This window comes from Ahaetulla prasina, chromosome 17, assembly GCF_028640845.1.
Source record: "Ahaetulla prasina isolate Xishuangbanna chromosome 17, ASM2864084v1, whole genome shotgun sequence".
NCBI classification, from domain to species: domain Eukaryota; kingdom Metazoa; phylum Chordata; class Lepidosauria; order Squamata; family Colubridae; genus Ahaetulla; species Ahaetulla prasina.
Window position 1 is genome coordinate 7,387,021 of NC_080555.1, and position 17,463 is coordinate 7,404,483.

Below are 17,463 nucleotides of genomic sequence, written 5' to 3' on the forward strand. Positions count from 1 at the left end.
TTATTCATCTGTGCAGGACTGGCTTAGATTTTTAGATTTTTGAATTTAGAGGGGTTTTAAATTGATTTTAATATTTATATTTCTATTTTTAACAATTGGTATTATTAATTATTGGCATTAGAATAAGTCTTTTAATGATTATTTTAATTTGTATATTGATGTTTTTATATGCCTGTAAACCGCCCTGAGTCCTTTGGGAGATAGGGCGGTATATAAGTTTAAATAATAAATAAATAATAAATAATAATAAATAAAATACGAGTCGATTGCCCAGCATTTGAATTTTAATCGCTGGGGAATGTCCCAACGGTCATAAGTGTGGGGAAAAAACACTACTCTTTTCAAGGGCGGTTGTAACTTTGAACGGTCACTAAACGAACTGTTGTAAGTCTGGGATACAGTTCTTTTGGGCAAGAAGAACAGCCTCTGGGCATGTGCAGAGTGTAGAGAGCACTCAAAGTGTCTTTCCCCAGCCCCTCTCCTCTAATCCCCCTTAAAGCGTCCAGTTTTTGTACCCCCCACCCCAAAAAACACGGGTGGGGGCGCAGGTGGCCAAGCCCGCACGTGCGAAGCCGGCACGAGAAGGGAATCCTTCAGCCCGGCGCGCCAAACAGGAAGAAATCAGCCCATTTAAGGGCATCTGCGTCATCGTCTCGTGATTCACGGTTCGGGAGAAACCAAGTGCGTCCGCTCGCAGGGGGGGAAAGCGGGTTGGGGGAAACCCTTCGGATTTCCCTCGGGAGGTCGTGGGAAGGCGTAACAGGGCAGGTTGGATTGACAATGGTTTTTTCGCTCCCACGGGCTGCTCGGGCCGGGGTTCCCCCACGCGGATGGCGGGTGGGAAAGTCGAAGTCCCTCCCTCTGCCTCCCCTCCCTCGGGAGAAAAGTGGAAGAACCCGTGCCGGGAGTCCCCATTCATAAAAAAAAAAAGGCCAAGGTCGGCGCCGCTTTGGCTTCTTTCGGGCATCGGAGCGTCGGCGGAGGGGCTGAGCCCGGCTAGACATGTTCAAGGGTTACGGAGGGGGAAGACCACCTCCGCCCGCAGCTCCGCGGCCAAGTTTACCCGCCTTGCCCTCCGCAGTCCGCCCGGGATCTCAGCAGCCGGTAAGTTTCCCTTTTTACCTTCTCTCTCTCTCTCTCTCTCTTTTGAACTCTGCACATGCTCTGGAGGGCTGGGGGTGAAGTCTTAAGACTTCGCGGTCCGGCTGGGATGCGCGGCGGCAAGGACGTTTTTTCCCCTGTTGCCTCTTTGGGTTGCACTCTGTACATGCTCGGGGCGAGGGGGGGGGAACGACGCTGCATTTCGTTGTTTGTCCGGGATGGTAAGTTTCGCTTTGCCCCCAACCTTTCTCTTTTGAACTCTGCACATGCTCTGGGGGAGGGGAGACTCGAGACTCCGCGTGTTTGCCCGGGATGGCAGCAGCAAGGAAGTTTCGCTTTGCCCCCTTCTTTTGAACCCTGCACATGCTCAGGCGACTCTAGACTCTGCAGTCTGCCCGGGATGGAAGAAACAAGGAAGTTTCCCCCCCCTCCCTCTCTCCTTCCCTCCTTCTGCCTCTCTCTCTCTCTCTCCTTCTCTGTCTCTTTCTTTCTCTCTCTCTCTTTCTTTCTCTCCTTCTCTCTCTGTCTCTGTCTCTCTCCTCTCTCTCTCTCTCCTTCCCTCCTTCTGTCTCTCTCCTTCGCTGTCTCTTTCTCTCCTTCTCTCTCTCTCTTTCCCTCCTTCTGTCTCTGTCTCTTTCCCTCTCTCCTCTCTCTCTTTCCTTCCCTCCTTCTGTCTCTCTCTCTCCTTCTCTTTCTCTTTCTCTCTCTCCTCTCTCTCTTTCCTTTCCTCCTTCTGTCTCTCTCTCCTTCTCTGTCTCTTTCTCACTCTCTCTCACTTTGCACATGCTCTTGAGACTCTAAACTCCCCTTCTAGCCCAGCTCCCGTTTCCAAGGAGTCTTTCCAAACGTCTTTTGCAGATTGTCTTTCAACTCCCGCCTTTTCCAAGGACTAATACCGGGGCGCGGGAAGAGACAAATAAACCGCACTTTGTATATGCTCAGAGGCACTGGTCAGAGGAGGTTGGGGGGGGCTACAGGGAACGCGGAAAAGATTGCACCGGGCTGCGAACGGGTCGCCCGCTTTTGCGAGGGTCGATAGAAAGCTGATGGGAATAAGTAAGACCGACGGCGGATAGATTACATAAAAGACTTTTTTCTTTTTTTTTAAAAAAAATCCACATTTTCGGAGCGTGGGATTCCGGCAGCATCTCCAGATCGGGATCTCCCCAAGGGATCGACCCACAGCAAACAACCCCCTTCCACCCCCAAAAAGTGGATTTTGGAATATTTCTGAAATTTGGGGGGGGGGGAGCCAAAATGGGTAAAACTACAACTGTCAAAAGAAGGAGTCAAAATCGAGGGTTTTTTTTCCCCCACGGGTCTTGAAAACTGACCCTAGTTATGGAATCCAGCCGTTGATCAAACGCGTGTCTGTTACTTATGTCGTGGGGAAGGGTCTCTTTCCCATTTTATCCACTGTAAGAAAGTGTGTGTGGGGGGGGTAGAATTTGGAATTTGAGATTATTTGAGATTTTAAATTTGAGAGATGATCAAGGGAGTTTTTCTACCTTTGGAAGGGGGGGAAAAGGTGTGTCAAGATCCAGTTTAAGGGGTGGGAGGAGGCCATTGATTTAGGAAAGATTTGCTGGCTAATCTGGGGGTTCGGCCAATGTGCGAATGTCAAACCCAGGTTTGCAAAGGGAGTTATTTCTTTCCTACAACGGCATGGAGGACTGTGGCAGGGGGTTGGACTAGAAGGCCTCCAAGGTCCCTTCCAACTCTGTTGTTATTATTATTATTGTGCCAGCTTTTCAATGCCACCGAGGATCGTGAATATTTTCAATATTTTAAATCGGAAGCGTCTCCGCTACACTAAATTGATCCGGTATTTCTCAGCCTTGGCGGCCGGCTGTCATCTTGGGTGGACTTCAACTCCCAAAATTCCCCCAGCCAGCATGGGGAATTCTGGGAGTTGAAGTCCACTGGTCTAAAAGCTGTCACTTGGGGAAAAAGTGGAAATAGACCATAGGATTCAATGAAACATGCGGTGGTCTTTCCCTATTTCGTAGTTTGCTGGTAGATTTGGGGTGGGTGGGAACGGGACTTTGAGAATAAATTCCTTTTACGCCCTTCAAAAAATGCTGGATCAGGTTGGGGAGAAAAAAGCATCAGTGGCTGAGCTGGTCGATCAGAAAGGCCGGCAGGTCGGCGGTTCGAATCCCTAGTGCAGGTCTCCTGAGAGAGCAGGGGGTTGGCCTAGATGACCTCTAAGGTCCCTTCCAACTCTGTTACTATAAGCCCACCTCCTCTTCCCCACCCCCCACCCGGACGTCTCTTCCACCCCTAAAAAGAAATATTACGGAGCAACAACCCCCCTCAAAGCACTCCTAATGTAGACTGCTCCTTGCAATGGAGGTTCTCCTAACCTGACACACACACACACACACACACACATATGCACACACACCGTGCCCCCATCTCGGCTGCTCCTGGGACTTCTAGTGGCAGGGAGTTCCCCGGGGTGTTTGAAGAATAGAATAGAATTGAAGGTGTGGGGAGGGAAATTCTCCTTTTAGCAATAACCATGCTGAGTAATGATATTTTATTTTCCAGAGTTAGGAAGAAGGGGAGGGGGCATTTACAAAGGTTGCTTTCTCACTCCCCCCCCCGCCCCCCCTCCGTCTCCCCCAGATACCTGAGTCATCTGCTTGCGGCACCGAGTTTGATTCCTTGTCTTGATGAAGGGCAGGTCGTTCTTTGTGCTGTGTCATAAGTGTGAGTCACGTCCAGATTTGTCAGAACGGAGTCACTCTGTTCTGCAGACGGAGCGTTAAAGGTTGGCCACTCCCTTCTGGGACCCAGTTTCCAAGCGGCTGGGAAGGGTTTTTATTTTTTCTCACCCTTTTCCCCGGCTTGTGAAATCTTCCCATTCCACCCCCCCCCACCCCCAGGGGATGGGTACCTGGGCCTGCCCGAGCAGGCCTACCTCGCAAGGGGATTGGGTTCCCAGCTCTTTGAAGACTGGCGTTCACTTGGCAGGAGTTAAAGGGAGCTTGGTGGAATTTTTTTCCCCCCCATTTTTTTCATTCGTTCAGATTTTGATCGGTCCTTCGAAGGCCAGTTTTAAAATTAAGTTGGGAAATCTAATCTCCTTCTTTTTTTAAGTAGAGACCGGGCTGCCCTTTGTCTGAAACGGTACTATAGGGTCTCCAGCTTGGGCAAGGGGTTGGACTAGAAGACCTCCAAGGTCCCTTTCAACTCTGCTATTCTATTCTATTCTATTCTATTCTTTTCTATTCCATTCCATTCCATTCCATTCCATTCCATTCCATTCCATCTCTTCTCTTCTCTTCTCTTCTCTTCTCTTCTATTCCATTCCATTCCATTCCATTTCATTCCATTCCATATATTCTATTCTATTCTATTCTGTTCCATTCCATTCCATATTTTCTATTCTATTCGATTCCATTCGATTCCATTCCATTCCATTCCATTCCATTCCATTCCATATTTTCTATTCTATTCTATGCCATTCCATTCCATTCCATTCCATTCCATTCCATATTTTCTATTCTATTCTATTCTATTCTATTCCATTCCATTCCATATTTTCTATTCTATTCTATTCTATTCTATTCTATTCTATTCTATTCTATTCTATTCTATTCTATTCTGTGCCATTCCATTCCATTTCATTCCATTCCATTCCATTCCATATATTCTATTCGATTCGATTCGATTCCATTCCATTCCATTCCATTCCATTCCATATTTTCTATTCTATTCTATGCCATTCCATTCCATTCCATTCTATTCCATTCCATATATTCTATTCTATTCCATTCCATTCCATATTTTCTATTCTATTCTATTCTATTCTATTCTATTCTATTCTATTTCATTCCATTCCATTCCATATTTTCTATTCTATTCCATTCCATTCCATTCCATTCCATTCCATTCCATTCCATTCCATTCCATTCCATATATTCTATTCTATTCTATTCCATTCCATTCCATTCCATATTTTCTATTCTATTCTATTCTATTTATTCCATTCCATTCCATTCCATATATTCTATTCTATTCCATTCCATTCCATATTTTCTATTCTATTCTATTCTATTCTATTCTATTCTATTCTATTCTATTCTATTCTATTCTATTTATTCCATTTATTCCATTCCATTCCATTCCATTCCATATTTTCTATTCTATTCTATTCTATTCTATTCTGAATCCTATTCCATTCCGTATTTTCTGTTCTGTTCTGTTCTGTTCTGTTCTATTCTATTCCTAATTTCTTTTCTATTCTATTCTAATTATTTCCATATTCTGTTCTGTTCTATTCATTTTACTATTGTATTGCATTTTTATTTCTATTCTATTCTAATCCCCCAATCCAGATGAAAACCACTGTACTCATTTTTCCCCCCCATGTTGTGCAAGCACCAGGTGTTTACATGACTCGGCAATCATTGTGCGCAAACACAACAGGAAAGGAATGTTTTCCGGCTTGGTTGTGATGGATTGCAGCGACGGGAGTAGGGTAAGGGATTAATTTAGCCTCCGCTCAGGGCAAGTCCGTTTTGCAGCTGCTTCCAGGTTGGAAGGAGAAGGGACTGGAGTGGTTGGAGCCACGCACGACACCTCTGTCAACAACAGCACTTAGCAAAACACGACAAACTCTACCTACGAGGGCAGGAAGATGTCTGTTCTCAAGCGAGGCAGAAGCCATGGAGGGCAGAATGGCTGATTCACAGAGGATGTTGCTCTTCCCCACCCCCCACCCCAAGGCAAAATGGATCCTCCATGGACAGGAGAAGTCTACCTCTCTAGACCTTTGCTCAAGGCAAAGGAAGGAGAGACGTTTGCAGACAGGCCCTTCTCTAGCCGCCCCCCCCCAGTCAGAATACAGAATGGCAGAATTGGAAGGGACCCTGGAGGTCTTCTAGTCCGACCCCCGGTCAGAATACAGAATGACAGAATTGGAAGGACCCTGGAGGTCTTCTAGTCCGACCCCCCCTCAGAATACAGAATGGCAGAATTGGAAGGGACCCTGGAGGTCTTCTAGTCCGACTCCCCCCCATCAGAATACAAAATGATAAAATTGGAAGGGACCAATTCTAGTCCAACCCCCTGCTCAGGCAGGAAACCCTGTATCTGTGATGGTGAACCTATGGCACACGTACCACAACTGGCACGCAGAACCTTCTTTGTGGGCATGTGAGCCATCGCCCAGCTCAGCTCCACCGTGCATGTGTGTGCGCCCCTTCTGCCGGCCAGCTGATTTTCGGGATGCGCAGAGGGTGGGGCGCATGGGATGCAGGAGACGTGTGCATATGGGCGGGGGTGGCACATATGTGGAAGGGCGGGGGTCACACACACATGCGCAAGGGGAGCATAGGGGGTCACGTGTGCATGCGCAGGGGCAGGGAGAGCGTGGGGGGCGCATTGCATTATGGGTGTTGTCCTGCGCATGGATGCACGCTTCCGGCACACAACGAGAAAAAAGTTAGCCATCCCTGCCCTATATTATTTTTAACTTCAGATTACTTAGTTCAAAGTTTAGCGTTTGGGAGAAAAGTAAGTTAAATCCACCGACTTACACTTTCCCAGGTCAGCTCATAGGTATAGCTAGTCCTCGACTTACAACTGTTCATTTAGTGACCGCTCAAAGTTACAACAGCCCTGGAAAAAGGGACTTGCATGACCCTTTCCTACACTTACGACCTTTGCAGCCTCCCCATGCTCACCTGATCAAAATTTGGATGCTTAGCCACTGACTCATATTTATGACGGTTGCCGTCTCCCGGGTGTGTGTGTGTGTGTGTCACGTATTCCCCTTTTGCGACCTTCCGGCCAGCCGAGTCAACGGGGAAGCCAGCTTTGCTTAACAACCCTGCGATTCACTTAAGGACTGCAGCGATTCACTTGACGAGGAAGGGCGTGAAATTTTTGGCGCTCCGTTGTGGTCGTCACTGTATATTCATACTTACTCAGCAGCCGGCTCTTCACCTAGCCTACCTCGCAGGGTTGTTTGTGACAGGGGCCTCCAACCTTGGCAACTTTAAGCCTGGCGGACTTCAACTCCTAGAATTCCCCAGCCGGCAAAAGTTTTGCTGGCTGGGCTGGGGGAATTCTGGGAGTTGAAGTCCGCCGGGCTTAAAGCTTTGCCGGCTGGGGGAATTCTGGGAGTTGAAGTCCGCCGGGCTTAAAGCTTTGCCGGCTGGGGGAATTCTGGGAGTTGAAGTCCGCCGGGCTTAAAGCTTTGCCGGCTGGGGGAATTCTGGGAGTTGAAGTCCGCCGGGCTTAAAGTTGCCAAGGTTGGAGACCCTGGTTTGTGAGGCAGGTCGAGCAATAAAAACACAATTTGAAGAGGGGGAAACCGCTATCCAGGATCGTGCGAAGCAAATGGCGGCTTGATGGTGGCGTGTCAGAAAGTCCCCACCCGTGTCAAAGCAGGTCAGGAGAAATGGCCTTTTACGCCACTCGGAAGGCCTCGCCCAATGAAATGACGCCAGCAGCCCCACGCAAACAGCCGAGGCGCGACCCACAAGCGTGCCAAGAGCCTCCAGGGCAAGGCAGAGGCTACCGGGGAACTAGGTCACCGAGTGTGTGGAAAGGGCAGGAGGCGGGCTGCGCATTCTGGAACACGGGAACCTTTCGCCTCCAATGCACCCGATGGCTGGGAGCGCCCTCTGAACGTGCGCAGAGGGCTCTCCCTATCCCCCCCCCCCGTCTCCGGGGTATCCCTGGGAGGGGCAGGTGGACTCAGGGGGGAGAGGCTGATAAGATTATTTTAAAAGGATCCCGTGTAACTTCCGGCCTCCCAGCCCTTCCTGCAGAAGTGAATTTCTCTCAGTTGGACAACAGGGGAAATATTTATCACTCAGCCATAAGGCAGCAGTGTAACTTTGGTTTTTTCTTTCCTTCCTTCCTTCCTTCCTTCCTTCCTTCCTTCCTCTTCCTCCTCCTTGCTACTCCTTACCCGCCTTCTTCCTCCCTCCCTTCCTCTCCTTTTTCTTCTTCCTTCCTCCCTCCCTTCCTTCTTCTCCGCCTTTTCCTTCCTTCCTCCTCCTCTTCCCTTTCCTCCTCTTTTCTCCTCCCTCCCTTTCCCCTTCCTCTCTCTTTCCTCCCTCCCTCCCTCTTCTTTTTTCCTCTTCCTTCCTCCCTCCCTCCCTTCTTCTCCTCCTTTTCCTTCTTCCCTCCCTCCTTCCCTCCCTCCTTCCTGCCCTCCCTCCCTCTCTTCTTTTTCCTCTTCCTTCCTTCGTCCCTCCCTCCTTTCTTCTCCTCCTTTTCCTTCCTTTTCCTCCTCTTCCTTCCTCCTCCTTGCTACTCCTTACCCGCCTTCTTCCTCCCTCCCTTCCTCTCCTTTTTCTTCTTCCTTCCTCCCTCCCTTCCTTCTTCTCCTCCTTTTCCTTCCTTCCTCCTCCTCTTCCCTTTCCTCCTCTTTTCTCCTCCCTCCCTTTCCCCTTCCTCTCTTTCCTCCCTCCCTCCCTCCTCTCTTCTTTTTCCTTCCTCCTCCCTCCTTCTTCTCCTCCTTTTCCTTCTTCCCTCCCTCCTTCCTCCTCCTTCCTGCCCTCCCTCCCTCTCTTCTTTTTCCTCTTCCTTCCTTCGTCCCTCCTCCTTTCTTCTCCTCCTTTTCCTTCCTTTTCCTCCTCTTCCCTTCCTCCTCTTTTCTACTCCTTCCTCTCCTCTTCCTCTCCTCCTCCTCCTTCCTCCTTCTGCCCTTCCTTCCTTCCTCCTTCTCTTCTTTTTCCTCTTCCTCCTCCTCCTTTCTCCTCCTCCTTTTCCTCCTCCTCCTCTTTTCTGCTCCTTCCCTTTCCTCTTTTCTCCTCCTCTTTTTCCTCTCTCTCCTCCTTCCTCCCTCCCTCCTTCCTCCTCCTTCTTTCCTTCCTTCCTTCCTCCTCCTCCCTCCCTCCTTCCTCCTCCTTCTTTCCTTCCTTCCTTCCTCCTCCCTCCCTCCCTCCTTCTTTCCTTCCTTCCTCCCTTCCTCCCTTCCTCCTTCCCTTCCTTCTCTTCCTCACAGAAATTCCAGCCGGATCTCGCAGCCGGGAGCAGTGCCACCACCGCCCCATTTGTGCCCAACCTCAACACCATCACCACCAGCCACAACCTGCAGTGGATGGTGCAGCCTTCCCTCATGGGCGCCTCTTCGGGACTCCCTCCCTTCCCCCGGCCCTATCGGTGCCCACACTACGCAGCTGGCATCCGTCCTGGCGTCATTCGCACTACGGGCCCCGGTTTAGTGCCCCGGAGGCGTCACTCAGAGCAGGTGAGTATCTGGGAAAGGGAAAACAAAACTCCGCCACAAACATTCGGTGGATGTTTTATTTGTTTACAAGTATTTATGTGTGTGTGTGTGTGTGTGTGTGTGTGTGTGTAGGTCTTTGGTTATTCGGGTTATTCTCCCGCATAAAATTGGAATAAAATTGGAAGTCTCTTGGCGACATTTCGACGAAGTCTCATTCGTCATCTTCAGGCTTCAGCTTCGTGCTTCTGGGAGCAATGTTCCTTGCACGGCTGAAGCCTGAAGATGACGAATGAGACTTCGAAACGCCGCCAAGACACTTCCAATTTTATGCAGGAGAAACCCAACAACCAAAGACCTACATACAAACACCAAAAACCTCAGAAAATATATATATATATAAATATATATATAGGTCTTTGGTTGTTGGGTTTTCTCCGCGTAAAATTGGAAATGTCTTGGCAGCGTTTCGAAGTCTCATTCGTCATCTTCAGGCTTCAGCTTCGTGCTCAGAGCACGAAGCTGAAGCCTGAAGATGACGAATGAGACTTCGTCGAAACGTTGCCAAGACATTTCCAATTTTACGCGGGAGAAAACCTGAATAACCAAAGACCTACATACAAACACCCGTGAAAACCTCAGAAAACAAATATACACACACACACACACACATATATATAATTTTTATCCATAAAAATATTGTTATTTTTTACAAATAACTTGTGACCTCTTGATGAACGTATCTTTTCTTTTATGTACACTGAGAGCATCTGCACCAAGACAAATTCCTTGTGTGTCCAATCACACTTGGCCAATAAAAAAATTCTATTCTATTCTATTCTATTCTATTCTATTTAGAGTTGCCAGATTTGGAAAAAAACTCCCTTACAGGCCCTTTCCTGGCCCTTCAATTTGCATACTTGTGTCAAATAATTTTTTTAAAAAAAAGGCAAACAGCCATTGTGGAGAGAAAAAAAAAGTGAAGAAAGAAAACAACAACCACCAATCAGGACAAATTCTCCTGGATTTTTCCTGGTTGTTTTCTGCCCCCTGCTGGCCGTGAGGTGACATAACCATTCAAGGCCCCAAACCAACCGGGTGAACCCGCCATAAGGGGAATAACAGGGTTTGGAAGGGACCTTGGAGGTCATGTAGTCCAACCCCCTACCCGAGCTGGAAGCCCTATCCCATTTCAGACAAATGGTTGTCCAGTTTCTTCTTAAAATCCTTTCTTTTTGGAAGGAAGGAAGGAAGGAGGGAAGAAAGGAAGGACAGAGTTGGAAGGGACCTTGGAGGTTATGTAGTCCAACCCCCTGCCCAAGCTGGAAGCCCTATCCCATTTCAGACCAAAGGCGTGTCCAATCTATGGATCTATTATGTTTGCGCCACTCTCATTTTGCCTCTGTTGGATGGTGTTCTGCTGTCCCTTAAATTCAGGCTGTGCAGGCGGGAGAGTGGGGACGATGGGAGCTGTAGTCCAATCCTGAAAGCTGGGAAAAATTATAAAAATAGAAACTGTATTTATGGTCCGCTTTCCTATATATACACCATAATCTTGGTTTGCGCTCTGGAAGGTTCAGTCTAGGATCAGCCAGAACTGGATTAAGAATGGTTTTGAAAAAATTGGGCTGTACCCCCCAGAACAAGTCCTCCTCAATTTACAACCGCACTTGGGATCCGATTTTGCGTTGTTACGCGAGTCGCACCCAATTTTAGGACCTTTTTTTTGGCCACGGTTGTTAAGCGAATCGCTGCCGCTGTTAAGTGAACCACGGTCGTTAAGTGAATCCGGCTTCCCCAATTGACCTCGCTTGTCAGGAGGTTGCAAAACGGTACCACGTGACCCCGGGATGCGACGCCCATCGTAAATATGAGCCAGGGGCCTGAGATCGGTGATATTTAAGAAGTTAAGAATAATTATTAATGATGTTTTGGGGAAACTAAGAGACTTACGTTAAATATGAAATTGAAATTGAAATACTAGGTAAGGGAAAACTAAGATTTTATGTTGATCCCCTTTGTTTTTATTGGGTATTGGGTTATGAAATAATAATTGTTTTAATGAAATTAAACTATTGCTTTATTTGGAATGAAGGAGGGTAGGGTAAAAAGGGGGGTTGAAATATGGGGACTAGACTTGGTTTAAAATATTGATTTCAGAATGGGGGGATGGAACAGATTTTTTGATAGATATGAATAGAATAGAATAGAATAGAATAGAATAGAATAGAATAGAATAGAATTTTATTGGCCAAGTGTGATTGGACACACAAGGAATTTGTCTTGGTGCATAAAAGAAAAGATACGTTCATCAAGGTACAACATTTACAACACAATTGATGGTCAATATATCAATATAAATATGTGCCTATAATAATAATTTTTAAGAGGGAAAAGGAAACATATTGGATGTAATACATTGGGGGGTGAAATTTGAATTATGTTTAAGGATGTACCTGGCTGATATCCTGTTCACAAAAAAAAAAAAGATTTTTTACTTCTTTAAAAAAAATAAAAAACTTTTTACAAAAAAAATTATAAAAATAAATATGAGCCAGGGGCCAAGCGTCCGAAATTCGATCACATGACCGTGAGGAATACTGCAGTGGTCAGAAGTGTGAGGACTGGGCATAAGTCCCCCTTTTCCAGTGCCGTTCTAAACTTTGAACAGTCGCTAAATGAACGTAAGTTGGAAGTGGAGGACTACCTTTTTCTTGGTTTCCTGGAGGTGTGTGTGTGTGTGTGTGTGTGTGTTGCACGCAGAGTTTTGTGTTGCGCGCTGTGCTGTTCCGGAGACGGCCGGTTGGTGTTGTGCAGTTGTGAACGCCGGACTCTCTTTTGCAGCTCACCCCTGAGGAGGAAGAGCGACGGCGTTTACGGCGGGAACGGAACAAGCTGGCGGCCGCCAAATGCCGCAACCGGCGGAAAGAGCTGACCGACACGTTGCAAGCGGTGCGTTCAGAGACCATATTTAATTTGATGGCATTCGCCCGACGGTCTGCAATGGGCAGGAGGGCGGGGAGGGATCAGACTGGATGACCTCTGAGGTTCCCTTCCTGGCCAGAGCAGCGGGTTGGACTAGAAGACCTCCAAGGTCCCTCCTAGTTCTATTATTCTATTCTATTCTATTCTATTCTATTCTGTTCTGTTCTGTTCTGTTCTTTATTCTCTTCTCTTCTCTTCTCTTCTCTTCTCTTCTCTTCTCTTCTCTTCTCTTCTCTTCTCTTCTCTTCTCTTCTCTTCTCTTCTATTCCTTATTCTATTCTATTCCTAATTCTATTCTATATTCCTACATATTCTTTTCCTATTCCTATCCTATTTTCCTATCCTATTCCTAATCCTATTCTATTCTTATTCCTAATCCTATCCTATATTCTAATCCTAATCCAATCTTAATCTTAATCCTAATCTTAATCCTAACCCTATTCTCTATTCCTATTCTATTCCTAATCTTATTCTGTCCTCTCCTATTCTATATTCATATTCTAATCCTAATCCTAATCCTATCCTATTCTATTCCTAATCCTAATCCTAATCCTAACCCTAATCCCCTTCTATTCTATTCTATTCATTTTACTATTATATTGTATTCTTATTCTTATTAATTATTGTAACTTCGACTGGCCACTCAATGAACTGTTGTAAATTCAAGCTTTACATATACATCCCGATCCAACGATTATCCACTATATATATATATTTTTTAAAAATCTCTTACCAAGGAAGTCCCCCAAATGTCAGAAGGATCGAATCTCCTTCCTGATTCAAATCTAAGCCGATTTCTCTCCCCAATCCCCCCCCTTTTTTAAAAAAAAATTCCTTCCTCCCCAGGAAACAGACCAGCTGGAAGCCGAACAGTCGGGTCTCCGGAAGGAAATCGCTGAATTGCAGAAACAGAAAGACCGCTTGGAATTAGTTCTGGAAGCCCACCGTCCCGTTTGCAAAATCCTGGAAGAATCATCCGGAGATGAGGATGGGGGCTACCGCCGGCCAGCCGCCCCTTCCCAACCGCCGGACAAAGAGGAGACTCCCCCGGGGCCTCGGTGTGGCTCTCGCCGGATGGCCCCGGTACCCCCTAGCATCACCCTGCCGCCCAGCGGCCTGCTGGAGCCCGAATCCCTCCATACCCCTACTCTCATGTCTACCCCGTCTTTCACTCCCTTCACCCCCAGCCTGGTCTTCACCTACCCAGCGCCGGGGGACCCCGACGGACCGTCGGGGTCCGGTTTCCCCTCCGAGCCCTGCTCCTCCGCCCACCGAAGGAGCAGCAGTGGGGACCACTCCTCGGATTCCCTCAATTCCCCAACATTGCTGGCGCTTTGAGGAGATGACTTCGGTTGCGCTGTCTCGAATCTTGTCCCCATTTTTTTGGGGGGGGGGCTGTCAGAGGATTAACCTTCCTTGCTGACCCCTTTGGCTATAACCCGATTCCCTCTGGCCTCGCTTTTGTGACCAGCTGTCGTTTACAGGGCTCCCGCTTCCCCCATCCAGACGCAGGCGTCAAGTTGCTAGTCCTCAAGAGGCTCTTTTCTTTGGTCCGGAGAACCCGAATCCCCAAGCAGGGTTATGATCTTTCTGCGAAACACTAAAATATCTCTCACCCTCGCGTTTTATAAGGGCCAAGTGGCTAGTCCTCAAGACTGACCGGACAAGTCATTTTTATTTTTATTTTTATTTTGACATCCACTTTCTGGAAAAGAAGCAGGGCTTTTTGGATCCTTAGATCACGTTCAAGAAACAAACAAAAAAAATCACCGTTTTAAAGTCATTTTTCACTTTATTTCTGCTTGATTTTTGAAACCAAGAAGAGAAATTTAAGACAAATCTAGATTTATTTTTCTACGATGACCTACAGCCGCCGGGATGACGTAGTCGTGGGACATATATTGTCCAGAACTGAAGCTGGTTTGGATATACTGTATATTATTATAAACATAACAAGTTTTCTTTTCTTTTTTTTCCTGATGCCTCATGAAAGTTACATTACAAGGGATGTTTTTGGACAAAGTTGTGATGGTTTTGTGCCGTTTTTAGACATTCCTGGGCGTTGGTCACTTGTGCAAAGAAAAAAGAATTGATACAAAAATACCTATTGTCATTTTTTGTGTGTGTCTTCAAACCACATAGGAATTAATCGGAGTTTAATTAATTGGAGTTTAATATAAATAAAGAATGGCAAGCACAGAACTGTACCATGCGAGATCGGCGAGGGATAGATTTATCTATTTGTATTCCGTCAACTTTTGTTATTTCTTTTTTTAAAAAAAACATATGTTGAATAATAAGCTTAGGAAACCTGCAGAACTCCACAGTGCTGGAAACAATCCCAGATGTGTTGTTTTAGATGGGTTGGGTATTTTTTCCCCCCTTCTTTTGGCTTGCTTTTTCTTGAAAATAAACCAAATATTGCTGCTAGACCTCATGAACTCTTGTTGGTTCGGCCAGGAATACTTTCTTAAGCTGGGTTGTGACAAAACTTGGAAAATGAACGGAAAAGTGTGATGAATTGCATCTAATAATGGTAGTTTTCAACTTACAATTGCAGTCTCCATGGCTAAGCAAGGCAGCGGTTAAGTAAGTCACGCCCGAATTTTATGATCTGGCCTGCTCAGCGGATCGCTGCCGTTGTTAAATGAATCGTGTGGTCGTTAAACAAATCCAGCTTCCCTGTTGATTTAACCGGTGAGAAACCGGCTGGGACATGAATTGAACTGAACTTTTATTTGGCCAAGTGCGATTCGACGGTAATTGGATGGCAATCCTGTGACTCTGGAAACGCTTGCAACCGTCATAAATACACGCCAATTGCGCCAAGCACCCGAATTCAGATCACGTGACTATGGGGGTCACTAAGCGCAAGGACAAGTCCACCGGTTCCTTTGTTTCAGTCCCGTCGTAGCTTCGAAGACTTGCCGAATGGAGGGCTGCAAACCGAGGACTACCTGATTAACCACAAAGTCCGATCAGATCGGCGCTTTTTGCCTCTTGCCGACTTCGGCTAAAACCTCATGAGGACTAGCTTCCTGGCAGAGCTGACTGCCATAAGTTGGTGACACTTTAAGGCCAAATCAGGCTAACCCGTTGCAGCCTCACTTTCCGAAGCCGTAAAAGGAGATTTCAAACTTACCTTGGACCTGAGAAGCAAATAAAATAAAATATCTTTTTATTGGAAAATATCTTTTTCCAAGAAGAATCACAGCCGGGAATCCCAACTGAGTCGAAAACTTTCGTTTACTGCTGGGGTTAAGTTCCAGCATTGCTGAAAAGCACGTTTCCCATCTCTTGCACGCCTTTTTTCGTGTGTGTGTGTGTTGGCAGGTCTCCTTCTTTCTTTTCTTTTTTTAAAAAAAATTCTGTGCAAGCAACTTTGGGAGAAAATGTTTATTTGGAAAAATGGGACTAATTAAAAACAAACACTATTGCAGCAGGAGTGTGTGTGTGTGTGCATTTTGCGTGTGAGCGTTTTTTCGGCCCAGGGCGATCGAGCAAGAGGGTGGATTTCTTGTGGGGCCAGCCAAGGAAACAAAGTAAATTGATGGATAAAAGCCAGACAGTTTGCAGAACCTTTTTAAATTATTTTTATCGGCTCAGCGTTCCCAGTTTCTGGCCCCATTCACACAACCCGCCACCCCACCCCACCCCAGGAGGTAGAAAAATGTGAGTTTAGTTCAGATTTGGGCCGAGAATCCAACCCGTTGGCAATAATTTATAATTTGTGTGTTGTTTTGCAAAGGAGGATTTCGGTCCCTGCGTGAAACGAGTTGTGTGAATACAGACTTTCAAGGGGGGGGGGAACCCCCAGAGATAAAGAGACACTTTCTGCCGCATTTAATCTGCGTCGCCTCCTCTACCAAGTCAGATTAATGGTTTTCATTTTGATTTAGCGACGTCAGAAGAGTCTCGAAAGGCAGACCGAGGGATCCTCTCCATCCGGTTATGTTGACGGTAAAAGGTTTCCTTTATCAGAAACCAGGATCCGGCCACCTGCTTCCTGGCTCGGAGACCCTTTGTCTCCTCCACCCAAGGCTGGGCAGGAAGTGTCGAGGAAGGCCGGTTTGTGGCCCCCCCCCTTTCGGTTGCGATTTTTGCAAACAGACGGGGTTCCTGCTCTTGCAATCCTCCAGAGACCCCCATCATGCGCTAAACAACACATTGATCCTCGAGCAGGATCAAAACCAGGTCCTGAACAAACCAGGATTGTTGGGCTAGCCTTGGGGTGGTGTGTGTGTATGTGGTTCAGGTTGCTGGCTGCTTTCCACCCACTCGACACTGTTGTTGTGCCCACTGAATAGGTGGCGCCCAAACCGAACCCTGTTTCGATTCGTACAGGCTCAGTAAAAGTCGGAAGGGAGCTTAGAGGTCATCTATCTCAACCCCCTCTTGCTCATTTGCAAGGATGTTCCGTTCCAGTGGCAGCCAGCAATTCTCCCAGGTTCACTGGGGAAGAGACCCTGCCTGCTCCCACCAGGAGTCCGTCGTCCCCCCATCCCCACCCCGGGCCACCTAAAATCGACTTCCCTTACAATTTCATATTATCAAACGGCACATCTATACCTTGGCAGCTTTAAGATGGGTGGACTTCAAGGGCCGGAATCCCCCAGCCAGCTGATGGGTGAACTGTTTTTCCTTATCCAACGGAAGAAACAATTCCTGGGGGGGCGGGGGGAATCCCATTCGGTTCTTACCATTAGGTGATTCTTCCTAAAGGTCCAACTTCCATCCAGCTTCTGCTGGCTAGGGAATTCTGGAAGTTTGAAGCCAAGTCTTAATTTATATTGATATATTGACCATCATTTGTGTTGTAAATGTTGTACCTTGATGAACGTATCTTTTCTTTTATGTACACTGAGAGCATAAGCACCAAGACAAATTCCTTGTGTGTCCAATCACACTTGGCCAATAAAAAATTCTATTCTATTCTATTCTATTAAATTTAAAAGAAGAACAAAGTCCCAAAGAAGTAGTTGCGAGATCGGAAGGTGTGGGGGAACCTGGCCCATAAGAACTGCCAGTTGGACACGACTGAACGGATAAAATATCTTCCTCCTCCTCCTCTTAAATCTGCCAAGGTTGTGGTCTCCTGCTTGAGTAGGGGTTTGGACTAGATGACCTCTAAGGTCCCTTCCAACCTTTTTTTTTCCTGCTGTACAGAACAGAGTACGGAACAA

General features: G+C 46.9%; 1 protein-coding gene across 1 annotated transcript; it reads left to right on the top strand.

The window, feature by feature from the left end:
* Nucleotides 1–860: 860 nt before the first annotated feature.
* Nucleotides 861–16,932, top strand: FOSL1 (FOS like 1, AP-1 transcription factor subunit). The gene is made up of 4 exons (XM_058160275.1): nucleotides 861–1,104; nucleotides 9,074–9,319; nucleotides 12,140–12,247; nucleotides 13,127–16,932. Exons 1-4 carry the CDS (start codon nucleotides 1,003–1,005, stop codon nucleotides 13,616–13,618), a joined length of 948 nt encoding a protein of 315 aa, XP_058016258.1. The 5' UTR covers nucleotides 861–1,002; the 3' UTR covers nucleotides 13,619–16,932.
* The last annotated feature ends 531 nt before the right edge of the window (nucleotides 16,933–17,463 follow it).